The sequence below is a fragment of the Clinocottus analis genome, unplaced genomic scaffold (genome assembly GCF_023055335.1).
Source record: "Clinocottus analis isolate CAN_PGR_092001 unplaced genomic scaffold, fCliAna1.0.p SCAF_9, whole genome shotgun sequence".
Classification (NCBI taxonomy): Eukaryota; Metazoa; Chordata; class Actinopteri; order Perciformes; family Cottidae; genus Clinocottus; species Clinocottus analis.
The window spans coordinates 14,812,197-14,829,982 of NW_027176251.1; the positions used below are offsets into that span (position 1 = coordinate 14,812,197).

The window sequence follows — 17,786 nt, forward strand, 5'->3', positions numbered from 1 at the left end:
TTTCACATCTCCTCCATGTCTTCCTTTTATTTCAGGTGCTCTCTGCTTTCCAGGCCCAGCAGAGTGCAGCAGCAGCAGCTCAGTCTCAGCTGCTGATTCCCCTCAGCAGCATACCATCCTACAGCGCAGCTATGGACACCAACCCCTTGCTGGGCAACACATACAAGAAGTTTCCTTACCCCTCCATGGCTGAGATCAACAGCCTGGCCGCACGGACGCAGTTCACAGAGGAGCAGATCAAGGTGGGGAAAAGCTGCAGATGTTCTGCGTACTTCTGCTGTCAAATGATGTTGTGTTCCCCCTCTGTCTGTTGCATCAAAACGCTACGAATAGAAGCTCCATACACTGTCTGTTTAGGTAGTAAAAAGACCCTCAATCTTGATTGAGAATTTAAGTCTGCTAAATATTGCCTTTTCGCCTTTTTCATAAGTGGTGTCAAATGTACTTGATCTCCACACAGGTGTGGTTCTCAGCCCAGCGGCTGAAGCACGGCGTGAGCTGGACTCCTGAAGAAGTTGAGGAGGCCCGGAGGAAGCAGTTTAATGGCACGGTGCACACCGTGCCCCAGACCATCACTGTCATACCTGCCCATCAGCTCTCAGCAGCCGCCAACGGCCTGCAGTCCATTCTTCAGACCTGCCAGATAGTGGGCCAGCCCGGCCTGGTGTTCACACAGGTAGGTAAGGAAAGAAAACACGCCATATCTAACAGGACTCAGCTTTGACCAACTTTGCCTTGAACCCAGTTAGCTTAAGGCTGGTCTGACTCCGTAAAGCTTGTGGTGGAATTATTTGTAACTTTTATTCACAAGCTTCGAATGAGATGTTTAAAATAATGAGACCCAACAACAACCTGTAAGCTCCTGAATTTGTATTCCTGTGCAGGAAGGAATAAGTCTGCAGAACGATGAACGTCCAGCAGAGAAGCACAAGTGCACATTGGTTTTGGGCTCGGTTGTATACCATCCCTGAGCACACGAACATGCACAGATAGAGACCATGTCAGGGAGGGATGAAAAGAAAATGTAACTTCATTGTATTAATAGGGAGGTTACGGGTTTCTGGGTCTACAACGTGAGTTGAAGGTTATAGCAGACAGATAAGAGAGAGGTGTAACTTATAGACAAGGAAGTGGGTGTGTGTGTGCATTGGGGGTAGACAAGATTGTGTTAATAAGAGGATAACCAGAAATCATGCAATTTCTCGGGAAGATAATCAAACCTGCAACAATTGTGAGCGCAATATTTTTTCTATTTCAGGCTTTCGTTCGAATCGGCCTCAATCGCCTGCTTTGGTTTTATCAGACTTTGTTTTGTTTGTTTTTGACTCCAAATATGTTCCTGTCTGGCAGTCCGTCTCATCCTCACATTCTCCGTGTCATTGTTTTCTGACTCTGTTTAGGTCGGCCCAGGGGGGCACCTTCCAGTGACCAGTCCCATCACTCTGACCGTGGCAGGGCTGCCCAGTCAGTCCCAGAGCTCCAGCCGAGTTTCCTGCCAGCCCACCCCAACCAACAGTGAGCTGAAACGGGCTACCACAATCCAGCCTCCCTCTCTATCTCCACAGGTAGGGACAGAACTGCTTGCTGCCTTTCAGGTGAATACTGTTTTGCTCTTATGTTCTCAATTTTTCTCAAAAATTATGTTGATTATATATAGATATATATATTTTTACCTCTGTCAATGCACACAATCACAGCACTGTGTTGTATCTGTTGTATGTATTGTGTCTAAACTCAGAACGGTTTCACACATCTCATATGTAGCCATTTCAACTTCGTCCTAGCAAATCTTTGGTACCTCTGTAGGCAAAATGCCAGCGGAGAAACCCATATTCAAACATGTGAATCTCCCTCCTCTTTTGAAGGAGAACTCGGCCCTCAGCGCCGACGCATTCGGTTTGCGGCCGAAAAAGTCCAAAGAGCAGCTGGCGGAGCTGAAAAACAGCTACCTGAAAAACCACTTTGTCACGGATGCAGAAATTTCCAGACTAATGACGATCACCAACCTCACTAAGGGAGAGATCAAGAAATGGTTCAGTGACACCAGGTATAACCAGCGCAACTCCAAGAACAGCCATGTCATTGTTTTCCATGACGGAGGAGGCAGAGGAGGAGGCGGCAGCTGCAGTAGCAATGCCAGCACCACCATTATTATTGACTCAAGCGATGAGACCCCTACTTCTCCCCATCCTTCACGCACTCCTCCTGTGAAGGACAAAGAGACGCGGTCCAAAACTTGGAACCCGTTCCCAGATTTCACTCTGCAGAAGTTTAAGGAGAAGACTCCGGAGCAGCTGGTGGTGCTGGAGGAAAGTTTCGAGAAGTGCAGCATCCCGTCAGATGAAGAACTGAGCCGCTTGAGGACAGAGACCAAACTGACAAGGAGGGAGATTGATGCCTGGTTCACTGAGAGACGAAAAATGCCAGCTGTCACTACTTCCTCCCTGGATTATTCAGAGGGAGGAAAGATGGAGGTAGACGGAGCAAAAGGAGGCGGAGGAGCCATTCCTTCTTCCGCCTCTTCTTCTCGGAAAGGTAGTCAGACACCTCCTGGCGGTCGCAGTAAGCAGCTGCCCACCAGCAGCAACAGAGACATGAAAGATAAGAGTAAAAAGACTCCAGAGCAGCTCCATATTCTGAAAAGTGCCTTTGTGCGGACCCAGTGGCCCACGCCAGAGGAGTACGACCAGCTGGCTGAAGAGAGCGGCCTCCTTCGGTCCTACATAGTCAGCTGGTTCGGGGACTCTCGGTACTCGTGGAAGAACAGCAACCTAAAATGGTTCTACCAGTACCAAAGTGGCAACGTCGAAGGGCCAAACGGCGGAGGAGGCAATAAAATGGGAGGAGGCGGCAGCAGCAGCAGCAGCAGCAGCAGCACCGGTCGAAAAAGACGCGGCCGAAATCGTGGGTGGGGGCGGTCCCGAACCAGAAGGCAGCCGAGAAGGTCGGCCTCCTCCAGTGCAGATGTCGATAGGTCTCCCCCGTCGAAGAAGTTCAAGACTGGGCGGGAGATTCTGAAGGAGTACTACGTGAAGCACCGTTTTCTCAATGAGCAAGACCTGGACGAGCTCGTCACCAAGACCAACATGAGCTACGAACAGGTAATTGCATGCTTTTTCATTAGGAGGGGAGGATTTCTGTGTCATTGTATTCCTCCATATGTTTACTGTGTACAATCAGTCTACGTTATTTATACATTATCAGGAAAGATAGCCCCATTTATGTGTATGTGCAAATTACAATTTGTACAGCATATGACATCCTTTATCCTTGAGGCTCTCGTTTCTGATTAGGAAATCAGACGTGCAATGGATGTGTTACAGAATAACCAGTTACGAAATTAAAGTAATGACAATGGCATGACAAAAATGATTCGGGGAGGATGTCAAGCAGCTTTTATTTGGCACCAAATACTTACAATTTTGATTTATTAAATGTTTTGGCCTGAAACAAACAAATGTTTATTGTGCATTATACGGGGTTTGGAATCTTTCGATTGCCTCTCAATGGCTTTTCAACAAGACAATGACTGAGTCGGCGGTAGTTGTGTGAGTGCAGGTCACAGCGGCGGCTGTGAACTAGCCAGTAGGGCACATGCACGGATATGCACTAAAAGCTTTGATCACAACACACACATTCACATTCACACACCTTTTTCCGTCCATCCAAAAGGTGAGGGAGTGGTTTGCCGAGGTCCAGCGACGCTTGGACACGGGAGCCGATCCCTTCCTGGAGGCGGCCGCAGGAAGGATGGGCGGGGGCGAAGCAGGAGGGGGAGGGGAGACGCAGGGAGAGGTGTCTGCGGCCAACGAGGAGCAGACCGGCACAGGAATGGGAGACGAGGAGGATGAGGATGAAGGAGATGAGGAGGACGGCGGTGACGATACAGACGACAGTGAGGTTTGGGAGCCGTCACGTAGCGTCAGGAAGTCCTTGTCAGTCTCTGAAGACTAATGATTGTGGAAAACTGTGTGAAACATTACAGAATGTTAAAAGAGAAATAGCAGTATGATCAATCCTGGAAGACAGTTAGCTAAACCAAGTCTTTTTGCCACTGATTTTTACTAATTTGCAACATGAATTCACTGTATTTTCAAACTATTGCTGATGTCACGTCCACACAAGACTAACATTATGGACTATTAGCTTTAGCTCACTCCCTCGATACTTATTTTATTTTAATGCAAGTAATGTGTAACAGTTACTTACAAGAATTGTGGTAAAGTAGGAGTTTTTAGAAAATCCTAAAACACCTTACTTTGATAAAGATAAAGAAAAGTTACACAATATTTTGACAAAAGGAATACCATAAAGTGCAATCTTCAAGCTGGAGATGAAATCAGTTGTGATTAGATATTTAACCCCCTCCCCTCCACAAAAGGTGTAACTAGACCAGTGTTGGGCAAGTTACTCAGAAAGTGTAAAACATTACATTTTACCTAAATTTGAAAAGGTAACAATGTAACGTTACCGGTTATATTACTGAGAAAGACACCAGTCTGCTACAATATAACCAAACAGACATCGGACTCGTCCTTTATAACTCAACATTCTACAATATCTGTGACACAACAATAGAAGGTGCGAGTGGAGAAGCCACCACAGTCCTCAGTTGAATTTATTATTCAAATTTTCAACCTCTCTCTCTCGGAGCACGATCACAGATATTTGCCCAAAGACGCATCCCGACCTGCCGTGTGTTCACACCATCGTAACACAAGTTTAACACAAGTTTAAACCCTGGCACGAAAAAATAACTTGAAGCAATAAGGCAGCATTACTTGGACTAATACCTGTATATATAACTAATGTTTCGGAAAATGTAATCCCTTACACCAGTCATTACTGGGGAATGTAATAATATTACAGTAATGCGTCACTGAGTAACATTTCTGCCCAACACTGATCCAGACACATTCGATTGCAATTGATGAATACTGACTGTGTGAGAGATATTATGTCGACGATGCCCCCTTGTTAAAGTTGCACTCCTTGCTTGCTCAAATGAAGCCAGTAAGGGAGATTTATTTATTCCATTATGCTGCATTTCCTTGAGGTACTTGGAGCCTGTTATGAGCACAGGCCTGAATTCAAAACTTCAATCTCCAATGTTGTGAATATTTTTTCCCTGGTCCAAAACTGACAGCACACACACACACACACACGCACACACGCACACAACGAACAATACTCATCTTTGTATTTACAAGGGTCCTTAACAAGGAATCACATGTAGATGTCACTGCTGAGCAATGTCCCCAATGAAACTAGCATACATCTATTTTATGGAAGTTGTTGATTTTTACATATGACATCATCTTTTTTTTTTCTTCTCAAGCACCTGTGAGGTTTATCTCAAGGACCGGATATAAGTCAGCAGGTTCTTTGAGCTAACATGGATTGATAATTACACAGAGTCGGGCATTTTATCTCTTGAGAGAAAACATTATGAGATAAAGTACCTTACTGCTGAATGAATGCCAATGCCATGATGCTTTTAAACACAGGATCAAGTCTTCCCTTTACAGCAACTTGTTGCTTTATTAGTGTTATAGATTTTTAACTGAACTCATACAGATCTGATGGAAAAATGCCACAGTATGCGTTTAGTATGCACTGCTAGTAATGTTTTTACAGTAACGTGTCGATGGAACACACCCTGTATGATGTAGTGACCTTTTTAAAAGGCAGATTCAGACAGTATGAAGCTGTTGTCCCAAAGTTGAATGTGTTGTCTCCCGAGCAGTGAGCCACGGTTTACAGTTTGAGGCAGGCGCACCATTTGTGAACTACATAATGGCCACCGTGAGGCAGACCTCTGGGTCCACTGAAATAATGACAGAAACAGAAATTGTTTGCTGTAGGGTTTAGTCCCGGTGGGTCTCGGTGGGTGGAAAGAATTGAAATAATTTAAAGATGGGAAATTGAAGACTTTTACCCAAACCATGTAAATGTAACGCCAACTGCAGCTCCAGTGTCAATTTCGAGTAATTCAATCCACAAGTTATCACCAACACCTTGCCTTGAGGATTGGGCTCGTGTCCTGTGATCCTTTATGGTCTTGACCCGTTCCTTTTAAGAAAGACCGTTGAGCAGTATTTCAAATAATAATTTGACTCCAAGTCTGCACTGAAGAGACAAACGTGAAGCACCTAAACTAAACTTTAAAAAAGCACTTTGTCCACTTGTATGCATAGCGGACTGAATCCTGATTTGGCACCTTATTCTCTTATTATACCATGAAATGGCTCTGGGAGACCAACTCTGTTTTGTATACAAACTGCACCAGTGTTTTGCCTTTTTTTAATCCTTGATGTGTTTTCAGGAGGAGGAATCAATTTATCCACTTTTCTAATACTATGTGTTGTTTCATATTTGGATGTTTATAAGGCTCAAAAAACTAGTCGAACAATCACCCACCACTTTCTTTCGCTATATTGCACAATTTGAGCACCATTTGTAAGCTTTTATCCAATAGAAAAAAAATGCACACGCGCTATACTTGTTGTCATGTTTTGTACTCTTGCTTTAAACCATTTGAATTGTTTCCCATCTCTCCTCTGCTCCCAAATAGCCCCGTCTGATTCTTTACCCCTCTCCTCCAGTTCACTTTTCTTAAATGAATGCCTCTATTCATGATGTGCACTTCCCAAGATATGTTTCTGTAAATGTAAGCAGTGTCCTGTTGGTTCTCTGTCTCATTAAATTGTCTACAAAAAGGCAGACAGACAGGGCTGTACGAACATCGTCAAAAGACTCAAACTGTTCCACAAATTAAAACAGACATTTCTTGGAAAATTCGCTTTCTCTCGTGGAAGGAATTGTTTCGATGCGTGAAGAAACAGCGCAGCATTCCCTCTGTGGTGGGACGTCTACCAAATATCGATCCTCTCTCTCTAACTATTCCCCTTGCGCTTTACTGCAGTAAACGGGACGATGGAAAGAAAACTGTCTCAACCGCAGTTCTTCAGAAATAGGGGAGAGACTCGGATGAAGCTTTGCAGATAAACCTATGTGCCTCCATGGCTTGTACACGAGTTGGAACAAAATTTCACCCAATTCTTGACGGAAGATGAGAGAGAAATTGTGAATGCTCTGGGAATCGCATCCTGTTTGAGGATTTGTGGGGAAAGGCTTGTTCAAACTAAGTTTTGATGCTTCCTGCTGACGCGAGAAGAAGCCTCGATACTCTGACGCCGACATTGGAAACATCAGTTGTGAGTCCTTTAACGGACATCTCGGCGTTCTGAAATGTACTGTATCCTTTCACCGAGCACTCGTCACACTACATGTTGGCCCTTTTAGCCGTCCAGAAAGCATTTACCTGTGAAAGCAGTGTTGTCTGCTCGGATAGCGAGTTCCCAGCAGCCGCAGGAGAGCTGGAACCGTGATACATTTTGTCGTAATGTGACAAGTGCTTGACCATGAAAAATAACAAATTCAAAATGTAAAGGTATACCTTTTTGTCTAATACTGCATGCAATAACAAGACAAACAACTGCTCATTTTGTACATACAATATTTTGGGTTGGTATACTTGGCACAGTAGAAGCCTAATCTGGGATTCATTATTTGTGTCTGTTTAATAATAATACTTTCTTTTCATCATCAAGTCAGCTGCAACTATGGACCTGTTTTCTCTTTCTTTCTTTGGTTTGTTTAAAGCCATGGACACATTGTAGTCCTTTTGCTTGGAACTACGTTATCACCACATTTGCAGTCAATGTACAGCAGCCATTCTGTGCCCTTTTGTTGAATCCTGGAACTACACGTGCTAATATGTATGCTAGTTTGTACACCTGCTTCAAAGTGGCTGTCTACACTTGTTTTAATCCACAGGTTAGGCTTAACCTGGCCCCGGGTATCCAACCCACAGTCTTTTACAGTGTGCTCTGTCTTTCCTATAGTCAGTCTGTTTTGAATGGTTTTGTATGTTTCTATCTATGAAAACTGTCTTTACAACGCTACCTAGACATCAGTGGATTGCTTGTGGCAGACTCATTCAATATGTACAATAGAGTAGTGTTGAAAAAAAATAGAATCAGTTTTAGAGTTCAGCCAGTAATGCTCATGTGGCTTTTTGGTACTTTGGTTGCAAAAGTATAGAATCAGAGCTCGACAGAAAAGACATGTTCCTGGATGAAGGAATGGCTGTAAGCAACGTCCTGGGAGCACTGGGAAAATGTTTTTGGTTTGCTAATCATGTGTCCAAATTTAAAGGCTCTAGTCTAGAACTTGTTGTTTTATACAGGTACATTAAATTAGAATTAGATTTTAAATCCTATAAGCAGTTTACTCGACACAAGGAGTACTACTTGTGCACTATAAATGCAGATGTGGGCTTTAAAACAAATATGGTAATTAAGAAGTTTGGGAGATTCTAATAATCGATTATAGGACATGTAAGAGCTTGAGACATGCAAGAGACAAAAAGTCAGGATCATAATATATGTATTACTTTGGACATTTCAGCCTCTGCTGAACACAATTCGAACATTCTGTTTTAATCTGACTCGTAGGTCCCCTCAGCTTTATGGAGTGGGATTAATAAATCACTGAAATCCCCCTTTAAAGATTTTCAGTCCATTAAACGGGAGGTAAAGAAAACAGAACCGGCCTGATTCTGCTGCACGATAACTATCTAGTATTCACCCTCTATTTTAAATATGAATCATGCATTTGAATATTTTTCCCAGGTTGCTGAGGTGACATGTCTGCTCTTTGAGTTGTGGTTTTACATCCAACAGTCATCATGTATCCCAGTTAACTTTGTGCAGTGTAGCTAATAGCTACCCTTGTGTTCTGAGTAGTTTACCTGATGTCCTATTGTGCACATGTCATGTCTGTAACCTCCGCTCTACTTCTGCTATAGTCCTCACTTGTTTTCTCTAGACAGGTAGTTGGTTGAATGTTTCTTACAGCGATCAGAGATTCAAATGTTTTCTCTATAGAGCAGCCAGCTTTTTTGGCAAAAAAAAAACAAAAAACGTCAGAATTGTAATATACTGTTTGATGATTTTTCTTTTTGTTACAGTGAGTTTTTCACCTTCTGGTTTTTCTGATGTAATTTTTGACAGTTTTTACCCCAAGTACTCGCTTCTCAAGGGCGTGATGTGCTTTCAACATGTTCCACTTTGTTCCTGCTTCAGTACAACTCTTACTTCTCGATATGTTTTACTGATCGATGACGGGGATCTCTCAGCTCCTGTATTAAGTTACAGTTGGTTCCGTAGACACAGATCCTTCAAGAAGGATGCAATGATCTAACTGTCGACTCCTAATAAATGTTGGACTATGAAAATGACTTATTCAAGGTTGCAGGCAAAGGTTCTTTTGTTAGTGATGGCCTAAAAGCTCCTCAGCTAAATGGTTCAAAATGGTGATATTCTGTGTCTACAGAACTGACACTTCCATCCACACTAAGTTATTCCTACACTGTGTCTGTACATGAAATGTGTTCAACACTGAGTATCTGTCATAATCTTTGATTAAACATGGTATGTAAGTGTGTTCGCCTCTCCAGGCTTGCTTTAAAAAAACGAACTATTCCTTTTGTGGTCCCTCGAGCGTCAGCTTGTAGCTACCAGCTGTGAGGCAAACAATTTGTACAATGTTAAATTAAAATCCCAGCTTCTATTGAGGCTCTGGTTTGAGTTCTCGCTTGATTTAGATACAATTTATATTTTATACTTGTTTGAGGACAAAACCCAATAAATTTTGATCAAAAGAAGTGCGCTTGTGAGCAACATTTTGCATGTTTTGCTTTGAATAAATGTGAAATGATGAAGTCTGGACTAAAGAAGCAGAGAGGAACATAGTGGATCAAATTCAATTAATTTATACAGACTATTTTGAGGTTCGAGCTAACTTCTTTTGATGAAGTCATCGTCACTGTAATAACAGTGGGCTTTGCTAACTAAACCATCAGGGATGCAGTGTCATTTCTTGAAAATGCGTCGTTGTAAGTATTCTTATTTTCTTGGAGTCCATCGAAAAGCCATTTAGTGAACCCGAACATGTAAGCGATGATCACGTCTATTTTGCAGCAGACCTACAATAACAGTATACTTTACCCAGACGCCGGTGGAAAAGATTTGCATGTATTTGCATTAAACATGAAAAGTTTTCCCGTAGCAGCAGATGTCAAAGAAATACAGAGGCTATTTGCATGTGTTGGGACACTCGTGCGGTCCTAATATGTTGACTGACGTAAATATTTCTGGCTATGGAAATACCCGCTGGACCCGAGTGAACAGCAGAGATGACGTTGTCTGTGGTCACTGTATCGCCATAAAGGCAGCAAATTCAAGGCTGAAATCCATCTTCAACCGCTTATCCTGAACAGGTCGCCAGACTATCGCAGAGCAAAAGGCAGGCAAGGTAAGTGAATTTATGCATCCTAAATTATCAGAGTTTTCAATGTTATAATCTTAAAGTGTCCTTTTATTCCTCTTCGATGTAGGTAGATGCATTTGTGCAATTCAAAAGAAATTGAAAGCTTTATTTCTGATCTCATTTGTGGTCACTTGTATAAAACATTTAACCTGTCCTTAGTCAACTGATGTATATCTGTATATTTTCTCCTTTAAAGTAAAAATGCCGTGGAGTCTGATGTTAATCTCTTTGATCGGTAAGTAGCTCACTTCATGTGTATACATATCGGTGCATTTTTAATGATTAACTGGACATGGAAAATGAATAAAAAAATATATCACCATAAAACAAGCAGGACTTAATGCCTTTATGCACTACAGTTTAATTCCATCAGTCATGTGAAAAAAGACTGCAAAAAACATACCTTTTCTGTTTTCATTTGCAGCTCTCTGCAACGCACATACAGAAACTAAACTGAATGGAAAAACATGCCAGTCATCAGACATTTCTGGTTGGATAAAATGCAGTTCTGAAAAAGCCATTGATGGACATATGAACACTTGTTCATGCACCAAAAAACGAATGAACTCCTGGTGGAGAATTGACCTGCTGGGTGTCTACAGAATAGATTCTATCAAGATCTACAACGGATATCTACAAAGTCAAATTACTTCTAATATAAACGGTGCCCAGATTTACATTGGGAACTCGAGAGAGAAGAACGCCAACTACCTGTAGGTCTATTACCGTCATTTTACTTTAAATTGCGTTATTTCAGATGTTCACGAGACATCAGCCTGTCTAATTATGATTCATTTTTTCAATTTCTCCATTTTACTGTATGTTCATCTTTTTCTCTCTTTCAGGTGTAAAAACATCACAAACTTTGAAATTAGAACGGAGAATACCTATATTTGTGATAGGAATGTATCAGGGCGCTACATCACTGTGTTCTTCCCAAAAAAGGAGTCTTTAACTCTGTGTGATGTGAAGATCTACGGCACAATAAAAGGTACACAATGTTGTCCTCCGCGAAGTAAGTCGCTAGAGATGAACTTTACTGGCATATCTCCTTGAAGGTTAAATATGGACAAATGAACAGATTGTATTATGACAAATGGTCAGCAAAAAACCTTTACACTCTCGAGTGTGTTTGCAAAACTATACTCTGGTGGTTTTAAATTGACATGCTTTATGTAAAGGCCAATTGTTCAGGGTAAAGGGTCTCATCAAGTGATGGCCACAGGGCCCAAGGTTTGATGCATGATGTATTCTGATTTATGTGTATGACGTATGTGAATAACAAATTAATTGTCACGTGTTTCTGCAAGTAAACTGACAGACTGCCGTGGTTCATAAATTTCCTCACATGGGCTAATTTCTGTGTTAAACCTCTCTGTTTTTTTGTCAGATGTTAACTTTCTGGGAAATCGTCCCATTTCAATCCCACTTATTCTCTATTTTGCCCTTTGATATATATTCTGACATTTAAAAAAAAGATAAATTGTTGGACAAAATAACAGTTGAAAGACTTACTGAGGGGCAGTTATCATGAAGATGACGCCATTATTAGAGGAAGGGTCCACTAAAGTGGATGACACAGTTAATTTCTTGGGCCTTCTTCTTCTGGTAAATAATTACATTTTTAAAACCCTCGTGGGTCTGCGCTCACCCTCAAAATGCATGTTCACTTGTTTTGTTTCTATTCACTTGTTTTGCTAGAGTCACCCTTTAAGTTGATCAGCGAGGACAAGACTTGGGGAGATGCGCTGGACGACTGCAGGCACCGAGGCATGAACCTGGCTTATATTGTCGATGAAGAGACCCAGACCTGGGCTGAGTTGAAGGCCAAGAATTCCACCTCTCCCTTTGTGTGGCTGGGCCTTCGATACACCTGCACCCTCGACTTCTGGTTCTGGGTCGATTACCTGCCCTTACAGTTCAGTCGCTTGTCTCCAGAGAGTAAGATAGACGATTGTAACACGAGTGGTGCCATGGACAAACACGGGAACCATTTGTGGTTCAGCAAACATGCCACCGAGAAATATAATTTCATATGCGCATAATCAGAGAAATACATCTTTCCTCGGTAATATATGACGGTAATATATATACTAAGACATCCTTATTACAGGGTTCCTACGGTCATTGAAAACCTGGAAAAATCATGGCATTTTAAAATGGTCCTTGAAAAGAATAAAATCCCAAAAGTTTTGGAAAAGTCATGGAAATTTGTTATATTTATATGTTCATGTTGTTCATTTACGCTGGGTTTGAAATAATAATATGCTTTTAAAAGAAAGACGCTCGAAATATAATGCCTGCTTATATCTCTCAATCATTTGTGCCATTTACGGTAAACTGTATGCTCTGGAATTCTCATTGTTAGTTTAAATTCTACATTTTTATCACTATTTCATGTACACACCGTGATTTCCCAAAATGTTTGGTCATGGAAATTTGGTTAAAAGTCATTGAAATCCATTGGTCAAAATGTGTGTGAACCCTGTTATGTCAAAGTGTTTGAATACATGTATTTAACTGCAAAGTAGTCACGTGTGATACCCTTTTTTGCATTGAATCATACGCTGGTGTTTGCTGAAATTGATTAGAAAAATTGATTTAAAAAAAATTGCCACCACACTTCAAAGTCTTATTCAGAAGCTCCACCGGGACGTCAGTCTGGTACACACTAATCTGAATGGATTTAATCAGTGGTTGCTAGTGGCAATTGTTTGGAGTAATTCATTTTACAGTAATTACAGAGAGTGCTTACTGGGCTAATCAAGTACAATTGTCATGCTTCTTAACCTGCATTTTACTACAACTGTGCAGTGCCAAACAACCATCAATTCATAATATATTAATTATGTGACTGCTCTGACCCATTGTACCCAGAAGAAACTCCTAGCAGACTCCAAAAAACACTCAATTAATTGCTTCCTGTGTCCTTGAACACACGTTACATATACCAATTCAGACTTAACTCCCAAAATATACATTTTTCAAATATCTTTGAAAAAAAATTATTATACATTACACCAGCATCATACCGTATTAAAAGCTCCACCTTGGGTCTCCCTTTCACTCTTTACTTGAAGTAAACATTTGAAGGCAGGACTTTTACCTTTCGGTATAAATAGTTTTACTATTTCTGTTTTAACGTCTCAATCCCATTTTCATCATGGGTCGGAACCTTTCTGTCCGGAACTATTATTCCTGGCCACTGTATTAGTCGTGCACTTTACAAGTACACACTGCGTAACTGCGGTTTCAACAAACCGTGCGCGAGCCTCGGTCCGACCGGAGCCGTTAATTTTTGTCGCGCTCACCTTCTGAAATCAGGGAATTGATCGTGTTTCTCGGGTCCGGATGGAGATTTTCGCCACGTTTGATGACTCTGTGTTCCTGGAGGCGAGGGACCGAGTCCCCGTGACTCTGTCCTCTTACGACGCCAAAGTGTGTGAGCCGCAGGTGAGTGTTCAATCTGAACTGCTCTCGTTAACGGTACACACACCTTACCTGCGCTGCGGGACACCGGCACCGCGGCGCGAGACGGCGAAGCCGGACACCTGATGAAGTGACACCGTCCTGAGGGCGCGTGACGGAAACGACGCTGTTTGTTGTGTTGTGTGGTGCTGCTTGCTAGTCAGCTATAACATATTTTGTTTGACTTCATAAACAACATGCACACACTTATAATATTAGGCGTTATATATATATATATATATATATATATATATATATATATATATATATAATTTTTTTAAATAAAAAAAATCCAGTTTCTCATGTTATTTATTTTGTTTGTGACCTTTCCATGTGGAGAAACATCTCTTAAATGACATTTGGTGGATATGTAGTATGTCTAACATATGTGTGTGGCACGGTGTGTGTAGACAGTGTATCAATGTGAAGCTGTCTTCTTGTTTCTCTGCAGTGGTTCTGTGAGACGACCGCTCTCAACACAGAGGATCCTCTGGAGAAGCAGAAAATCTATAAATTCAGAGGTGACTTGGCTGTGAGGCAAGGAAACCATCAGGTAATTAAGCATCCATCCAGTTTAGTCGATTATCTCTAACTTGGAATACTTATTTTTTGTCCACTGGGATTTTTGTCCGCTGGCGCTCATTTGGCAGCAGCACTACTGGTATCATGTAGCTACATCAACCAGGTCTGAGATTGATAGATTAGAGAGTTTGATTTAATGTGTAACAAATAAGCAAAGAAAACAAGAATAAACAAATTAAACAGTAAACATATACAGTGGATTCTAAATACACAATAATAGGATATGCCTCACACGAGTAGACAGAAGTAAAAACATATCTGGTAATACCCCTTTCTACATGAATAATTAACTTGATGTTGATTGCTTAACATTTTATGAATTCACATTACTTTTTCTTGTAATGTATACATTAATATATTCTATCATACAGAGCACAAAAGAGGTGTGTAATGTTCGATTCTCGCACAGAAAGCCTTGGATGCATACAGCAGCTGCCAGGAGTGGATCTCTGACAACAACCTGACCATCAGAAGAGACGTGCTGGAGGGAATGGCCCGATGCTGCACCAAACTGGGCCAGAGAGACCGAGCGCTGGACTTTGCCCACTTGCTGGTAAATTTGTTGGAGTTTTTCCTGAAATGTTTTCCAAGAAGAACCGGATCTCTACTGTAATCAGTCGGGGCTTCTCCGTAATACGCTTTTTTGCAACCAAGCGGGTCTGTGCATTGACTTTGCATGTAATCTGGTCGTGCGTCATATTCACGCCGCGTAATGAACGCAGCATTAGTCTTCTAAAATTCTTCTTCTTAAAATTCAAGTAAGAACTCTCCAGAGTAAGTAGTAATGTATCCATGATCTTTCTCCAGAGCAAAGAAGTGTCCAACACCTGTCACCTGACCAGCCTCCTGCTGCTCAAGGTCAGCACAAACACACACACACACACAAAGAAATACATTGTTCTTTGTTTGCAGGCCACAAATCATTTTATGCTAATTTATTAATATTTACCAGATATATTCTTTTACCGAAGGTCAGCATCTACCAGCATTTCGGGGCCATCGGATCAAAGATGTCGGCTCTGCAGCAGCTGTGCAGCCTGCTGCCCTTTAACCCCTGGAACTGGTACAACCTTGGACAGACATGTCTGCAGCTGCTGGACAGAACAGACAGAACCACAGGTAGGAGTTCATTTCCTGTTTCTTTTTGCACCAAAATATTTTAAAAGTAAATTATGTAGGCAAATCGTTGATTTATCCTTTTTTTTGGTTATGGTACATGAACACTGTTGCTTTTTCTCATAGATGAGAAATAAATGATTTGTGCTCACAGTCTGATGTTTTTGCCTCTTCTAGGGTCGTGTGCCCCAGAGAGGTGTGAAACGTCAGAGGAGCAGAATGATGGAGGGACTGAGGAACAACAGGAAGAGGCGGAGGAGCTCAATGAGAACAGAATCTGGCTGAAAGCCTGCACCTGTTTCATCAGGACGAGGTAATCTCGATGCTCCATAAACTGAAGGAAACATTAACCAGTTCCTCAATGTGCAGTACATATTGTAATAGTTGGAAGAGAAGCTGGACCAGATGCGTAAAACACACGGGCGCTAAACCTTTTGTAACTTAAGACCATTTATTTTCCGAGGACTACCTTCCTCAATAAATCAGAAAAAAACAGAACATGATTTAAAGGAAAGGGGAATAATAAGTTGGGCTGTAAATGTGTGTTATGCCACAGTTTTAATAAGCACTCTGCTTAACCTCACCGCCTGCCCTTATGAAATCAGATTTAGTATTTTTAGGGTCTCCTCACCACACGCTTTGGGGCTTTCAAAGACCAATTCATTTTAGCGTCGTTGTGTATTTAGAAAAGCGCTATGAAAGTTTGATTTATTATATTTGAACACAACTGGTCATGCTTTGTTTGAATCATTATTTATTTATGTGATTTCCTGAACATATATTTAAATATATAAATAACCGGCTTTGTGAATTACCAAAAAAAAAAGTCTTTAAAAAAAACAATACTGACCAATTGCAGTACCTCTGTGGCCCACTATCTGTCGTTCTGAGGCTCATCAGTGGCTGAGAATAGCTGGTGTAGATGGGAGCTTATAGGTTTTAAAAAAGGCCAAATACCTCATTTTAATTTGTCTCAAACATCTGGAGTTTAGCCAGATAATCTGCAATGTACCATCTTAGTGACGATGTCATCTGTGGAGTTATTTGTGCTCAAATGACAGATTTGCTCAGAGTATTTTATCTCGAGTTTAAATGTGAATCATCGTGTCTGAATGTCTTCTGGTCCCTTGTGTCTCCCGTAGACTCCTGTTGAGAATCCTTCGACAGCAGCAGTTCTCCTTTGTGTTGCAGCGCACAGAAAGCACTCTACAGAAGACAGATGAGGTGTTACAGAGGCTGAGTCCCAAAGAAACAACCCTGCAGGCTCTTACGGAGGTGAAGACTTGCTCCTGGCTTCATTCATACATCAACATGTTTGACTTCATGGCCTGAATTTCAGTCAGAGGATAGTTTTTACACACTTTGCCTCTCGGTTTGCTTTCCCAGGTGGTGTCAGAGGACCTAATTCCAGAGAAGATGAGGGAGGACAACCAGGACGGGGACAGTCTGGCCAATGTGTGTGTGCAGACCTTCAGGGATCGCTGGTGGAACAAGATCCTACTGACGGGTGTGCTGGAGGCTGACGGCCGTCAGACACGGACACAGTGCTGACGCTTCAGTCGTCATCAGACAGAAAAGGGACCGAAGAACATGCCGACGTCCTTTCACTGTACAAATCCCATCAAAACGCAGTAAACTGGATGAACTGAAAGCCAGACTGAAGTCCTGCAACAGAAGTGGAAATACACAAATACAGTTCAAATGCTAAATTGATGTTGACGGTCAAACAATACCCCTGAAAAAGAGCACAATATTCAAAAGTATAAATTGCATTCAGATTTTCTTTTCACACTCTGCTCTCACTTTGTGTGTTACAGTGCAATGCTTTATCCTCTTCATACTGTGCGTAGTATAATGTATGATTCAGTTCTGCACTGAGACAGAAACTCAGATTTTACAGGTTTCAAAATCGTCAAATGTTCTGCCTAAAATGTCACATATGCCTTAACATGTTCATGTCTTAAGAATGATTTTAATAAAAGTATTTTTTTTTTCTGAAATATTCTGACAAAGCAAAACGTCTGCTTTGACAAAAGGCCTCTTTATTACACGCAAGTACTCTACATGCTTTCTCTCTACATTTCATGAGCTGTCTGCCTCCAACATTAGCTGCTCCTAAAATTAGCCAGCTGGTGACAAACATTTTTAATAGAGTACTAACATTTTAAATACATTTCTATAATTACAGTATTAATGGCTAAATAACCAACACTTAAAGAGCATTT

General features: G+C 41.5%; 2 protein-coding genes and 1 long non-coding RNA gene across 5 annotated transcripts in view; 2 read left to right on the forward strand and 1 right to left on the reverse strand.

Annotated features, from left to right (window-relative positions):
* Positions 1–9,304, forward strand: part of LOC137781585 (zinc fingers and homeoboxes protein 1-like) — an 11,801-nt gene extending 2,497 nt beyond the window's left edge. For 2 of the 3 annotated variants that reach the window (XM_068570444.1, XM_068570445.1), the window contains exons 4-8: positions 36–242; positions 461–676; positions 1,401–1,595; positions 1,866–3,101; positions 3,673–9,304. In XM_068570444.1, the coding sequence (XP_068426545.1) occupies positions 36–242; positions 461–676; positions 1,401–1,595; positions 1,866–3,101; positions 3,673–3,954 (2,136 nt within the window). In that variant the 3' untranslated portion in view covers positions 3,955–9,304. The remainder of the gene's footprint in view (positions 1–35; positions 243–460; positions 677–1,400; positions 1,596–1,865; positions 3,102–3,672) is intronic. The other variant, XM_068570446.1, reaches the window with a different exon arrangement.
* LOC137781587 (uncharacterized) overlaps positions 1–13,906 on the reverse strand; it is a 22,357-nt gene extending 8,451 nt beyond the window's left edge. The window contains exons 1-2 of the long non-coding RNA XR_011077217.1: positions 13,707–13,906; positions 3,652–3,967 (exon numbers count right to left, since the gene is read on the reverse strand). This is a non-coding gene — a long non-coding RNA (uncharacterized lncRNA). The remainder of the gene's footprint in view (positions 1–3,651; positions 3,968–13,706) is intronic.
* cunh8orf76 (chromosome unknown C8orf76 homolog) lies at positions 13,647–17,563 on the forward strand. Its single transcript, XM_068570448.1, has 8 exons — positions 13,647–13,848; positions 14,315–14,416; positions 14,855–14,998; positions 15,253–15,303; positions 15,417–15,564; positions 15,739–15,874; positions 16,704–16,836; positions 16,948–17,563. Exons 1-8 carry the CDS (start codon positions 13,747–13,749, stop codon positions 17,110–17,112), a joined length of 981 nt encoding a protein of 326 aa, XP_068426549.1. The 5' UTR covers positions 13,647–13,746; the 3' UTR covers positions 17,113–17,563.
* The last annotated feature ends 223 nt before the right edge of the window (positions 17,564–17,786 follow it).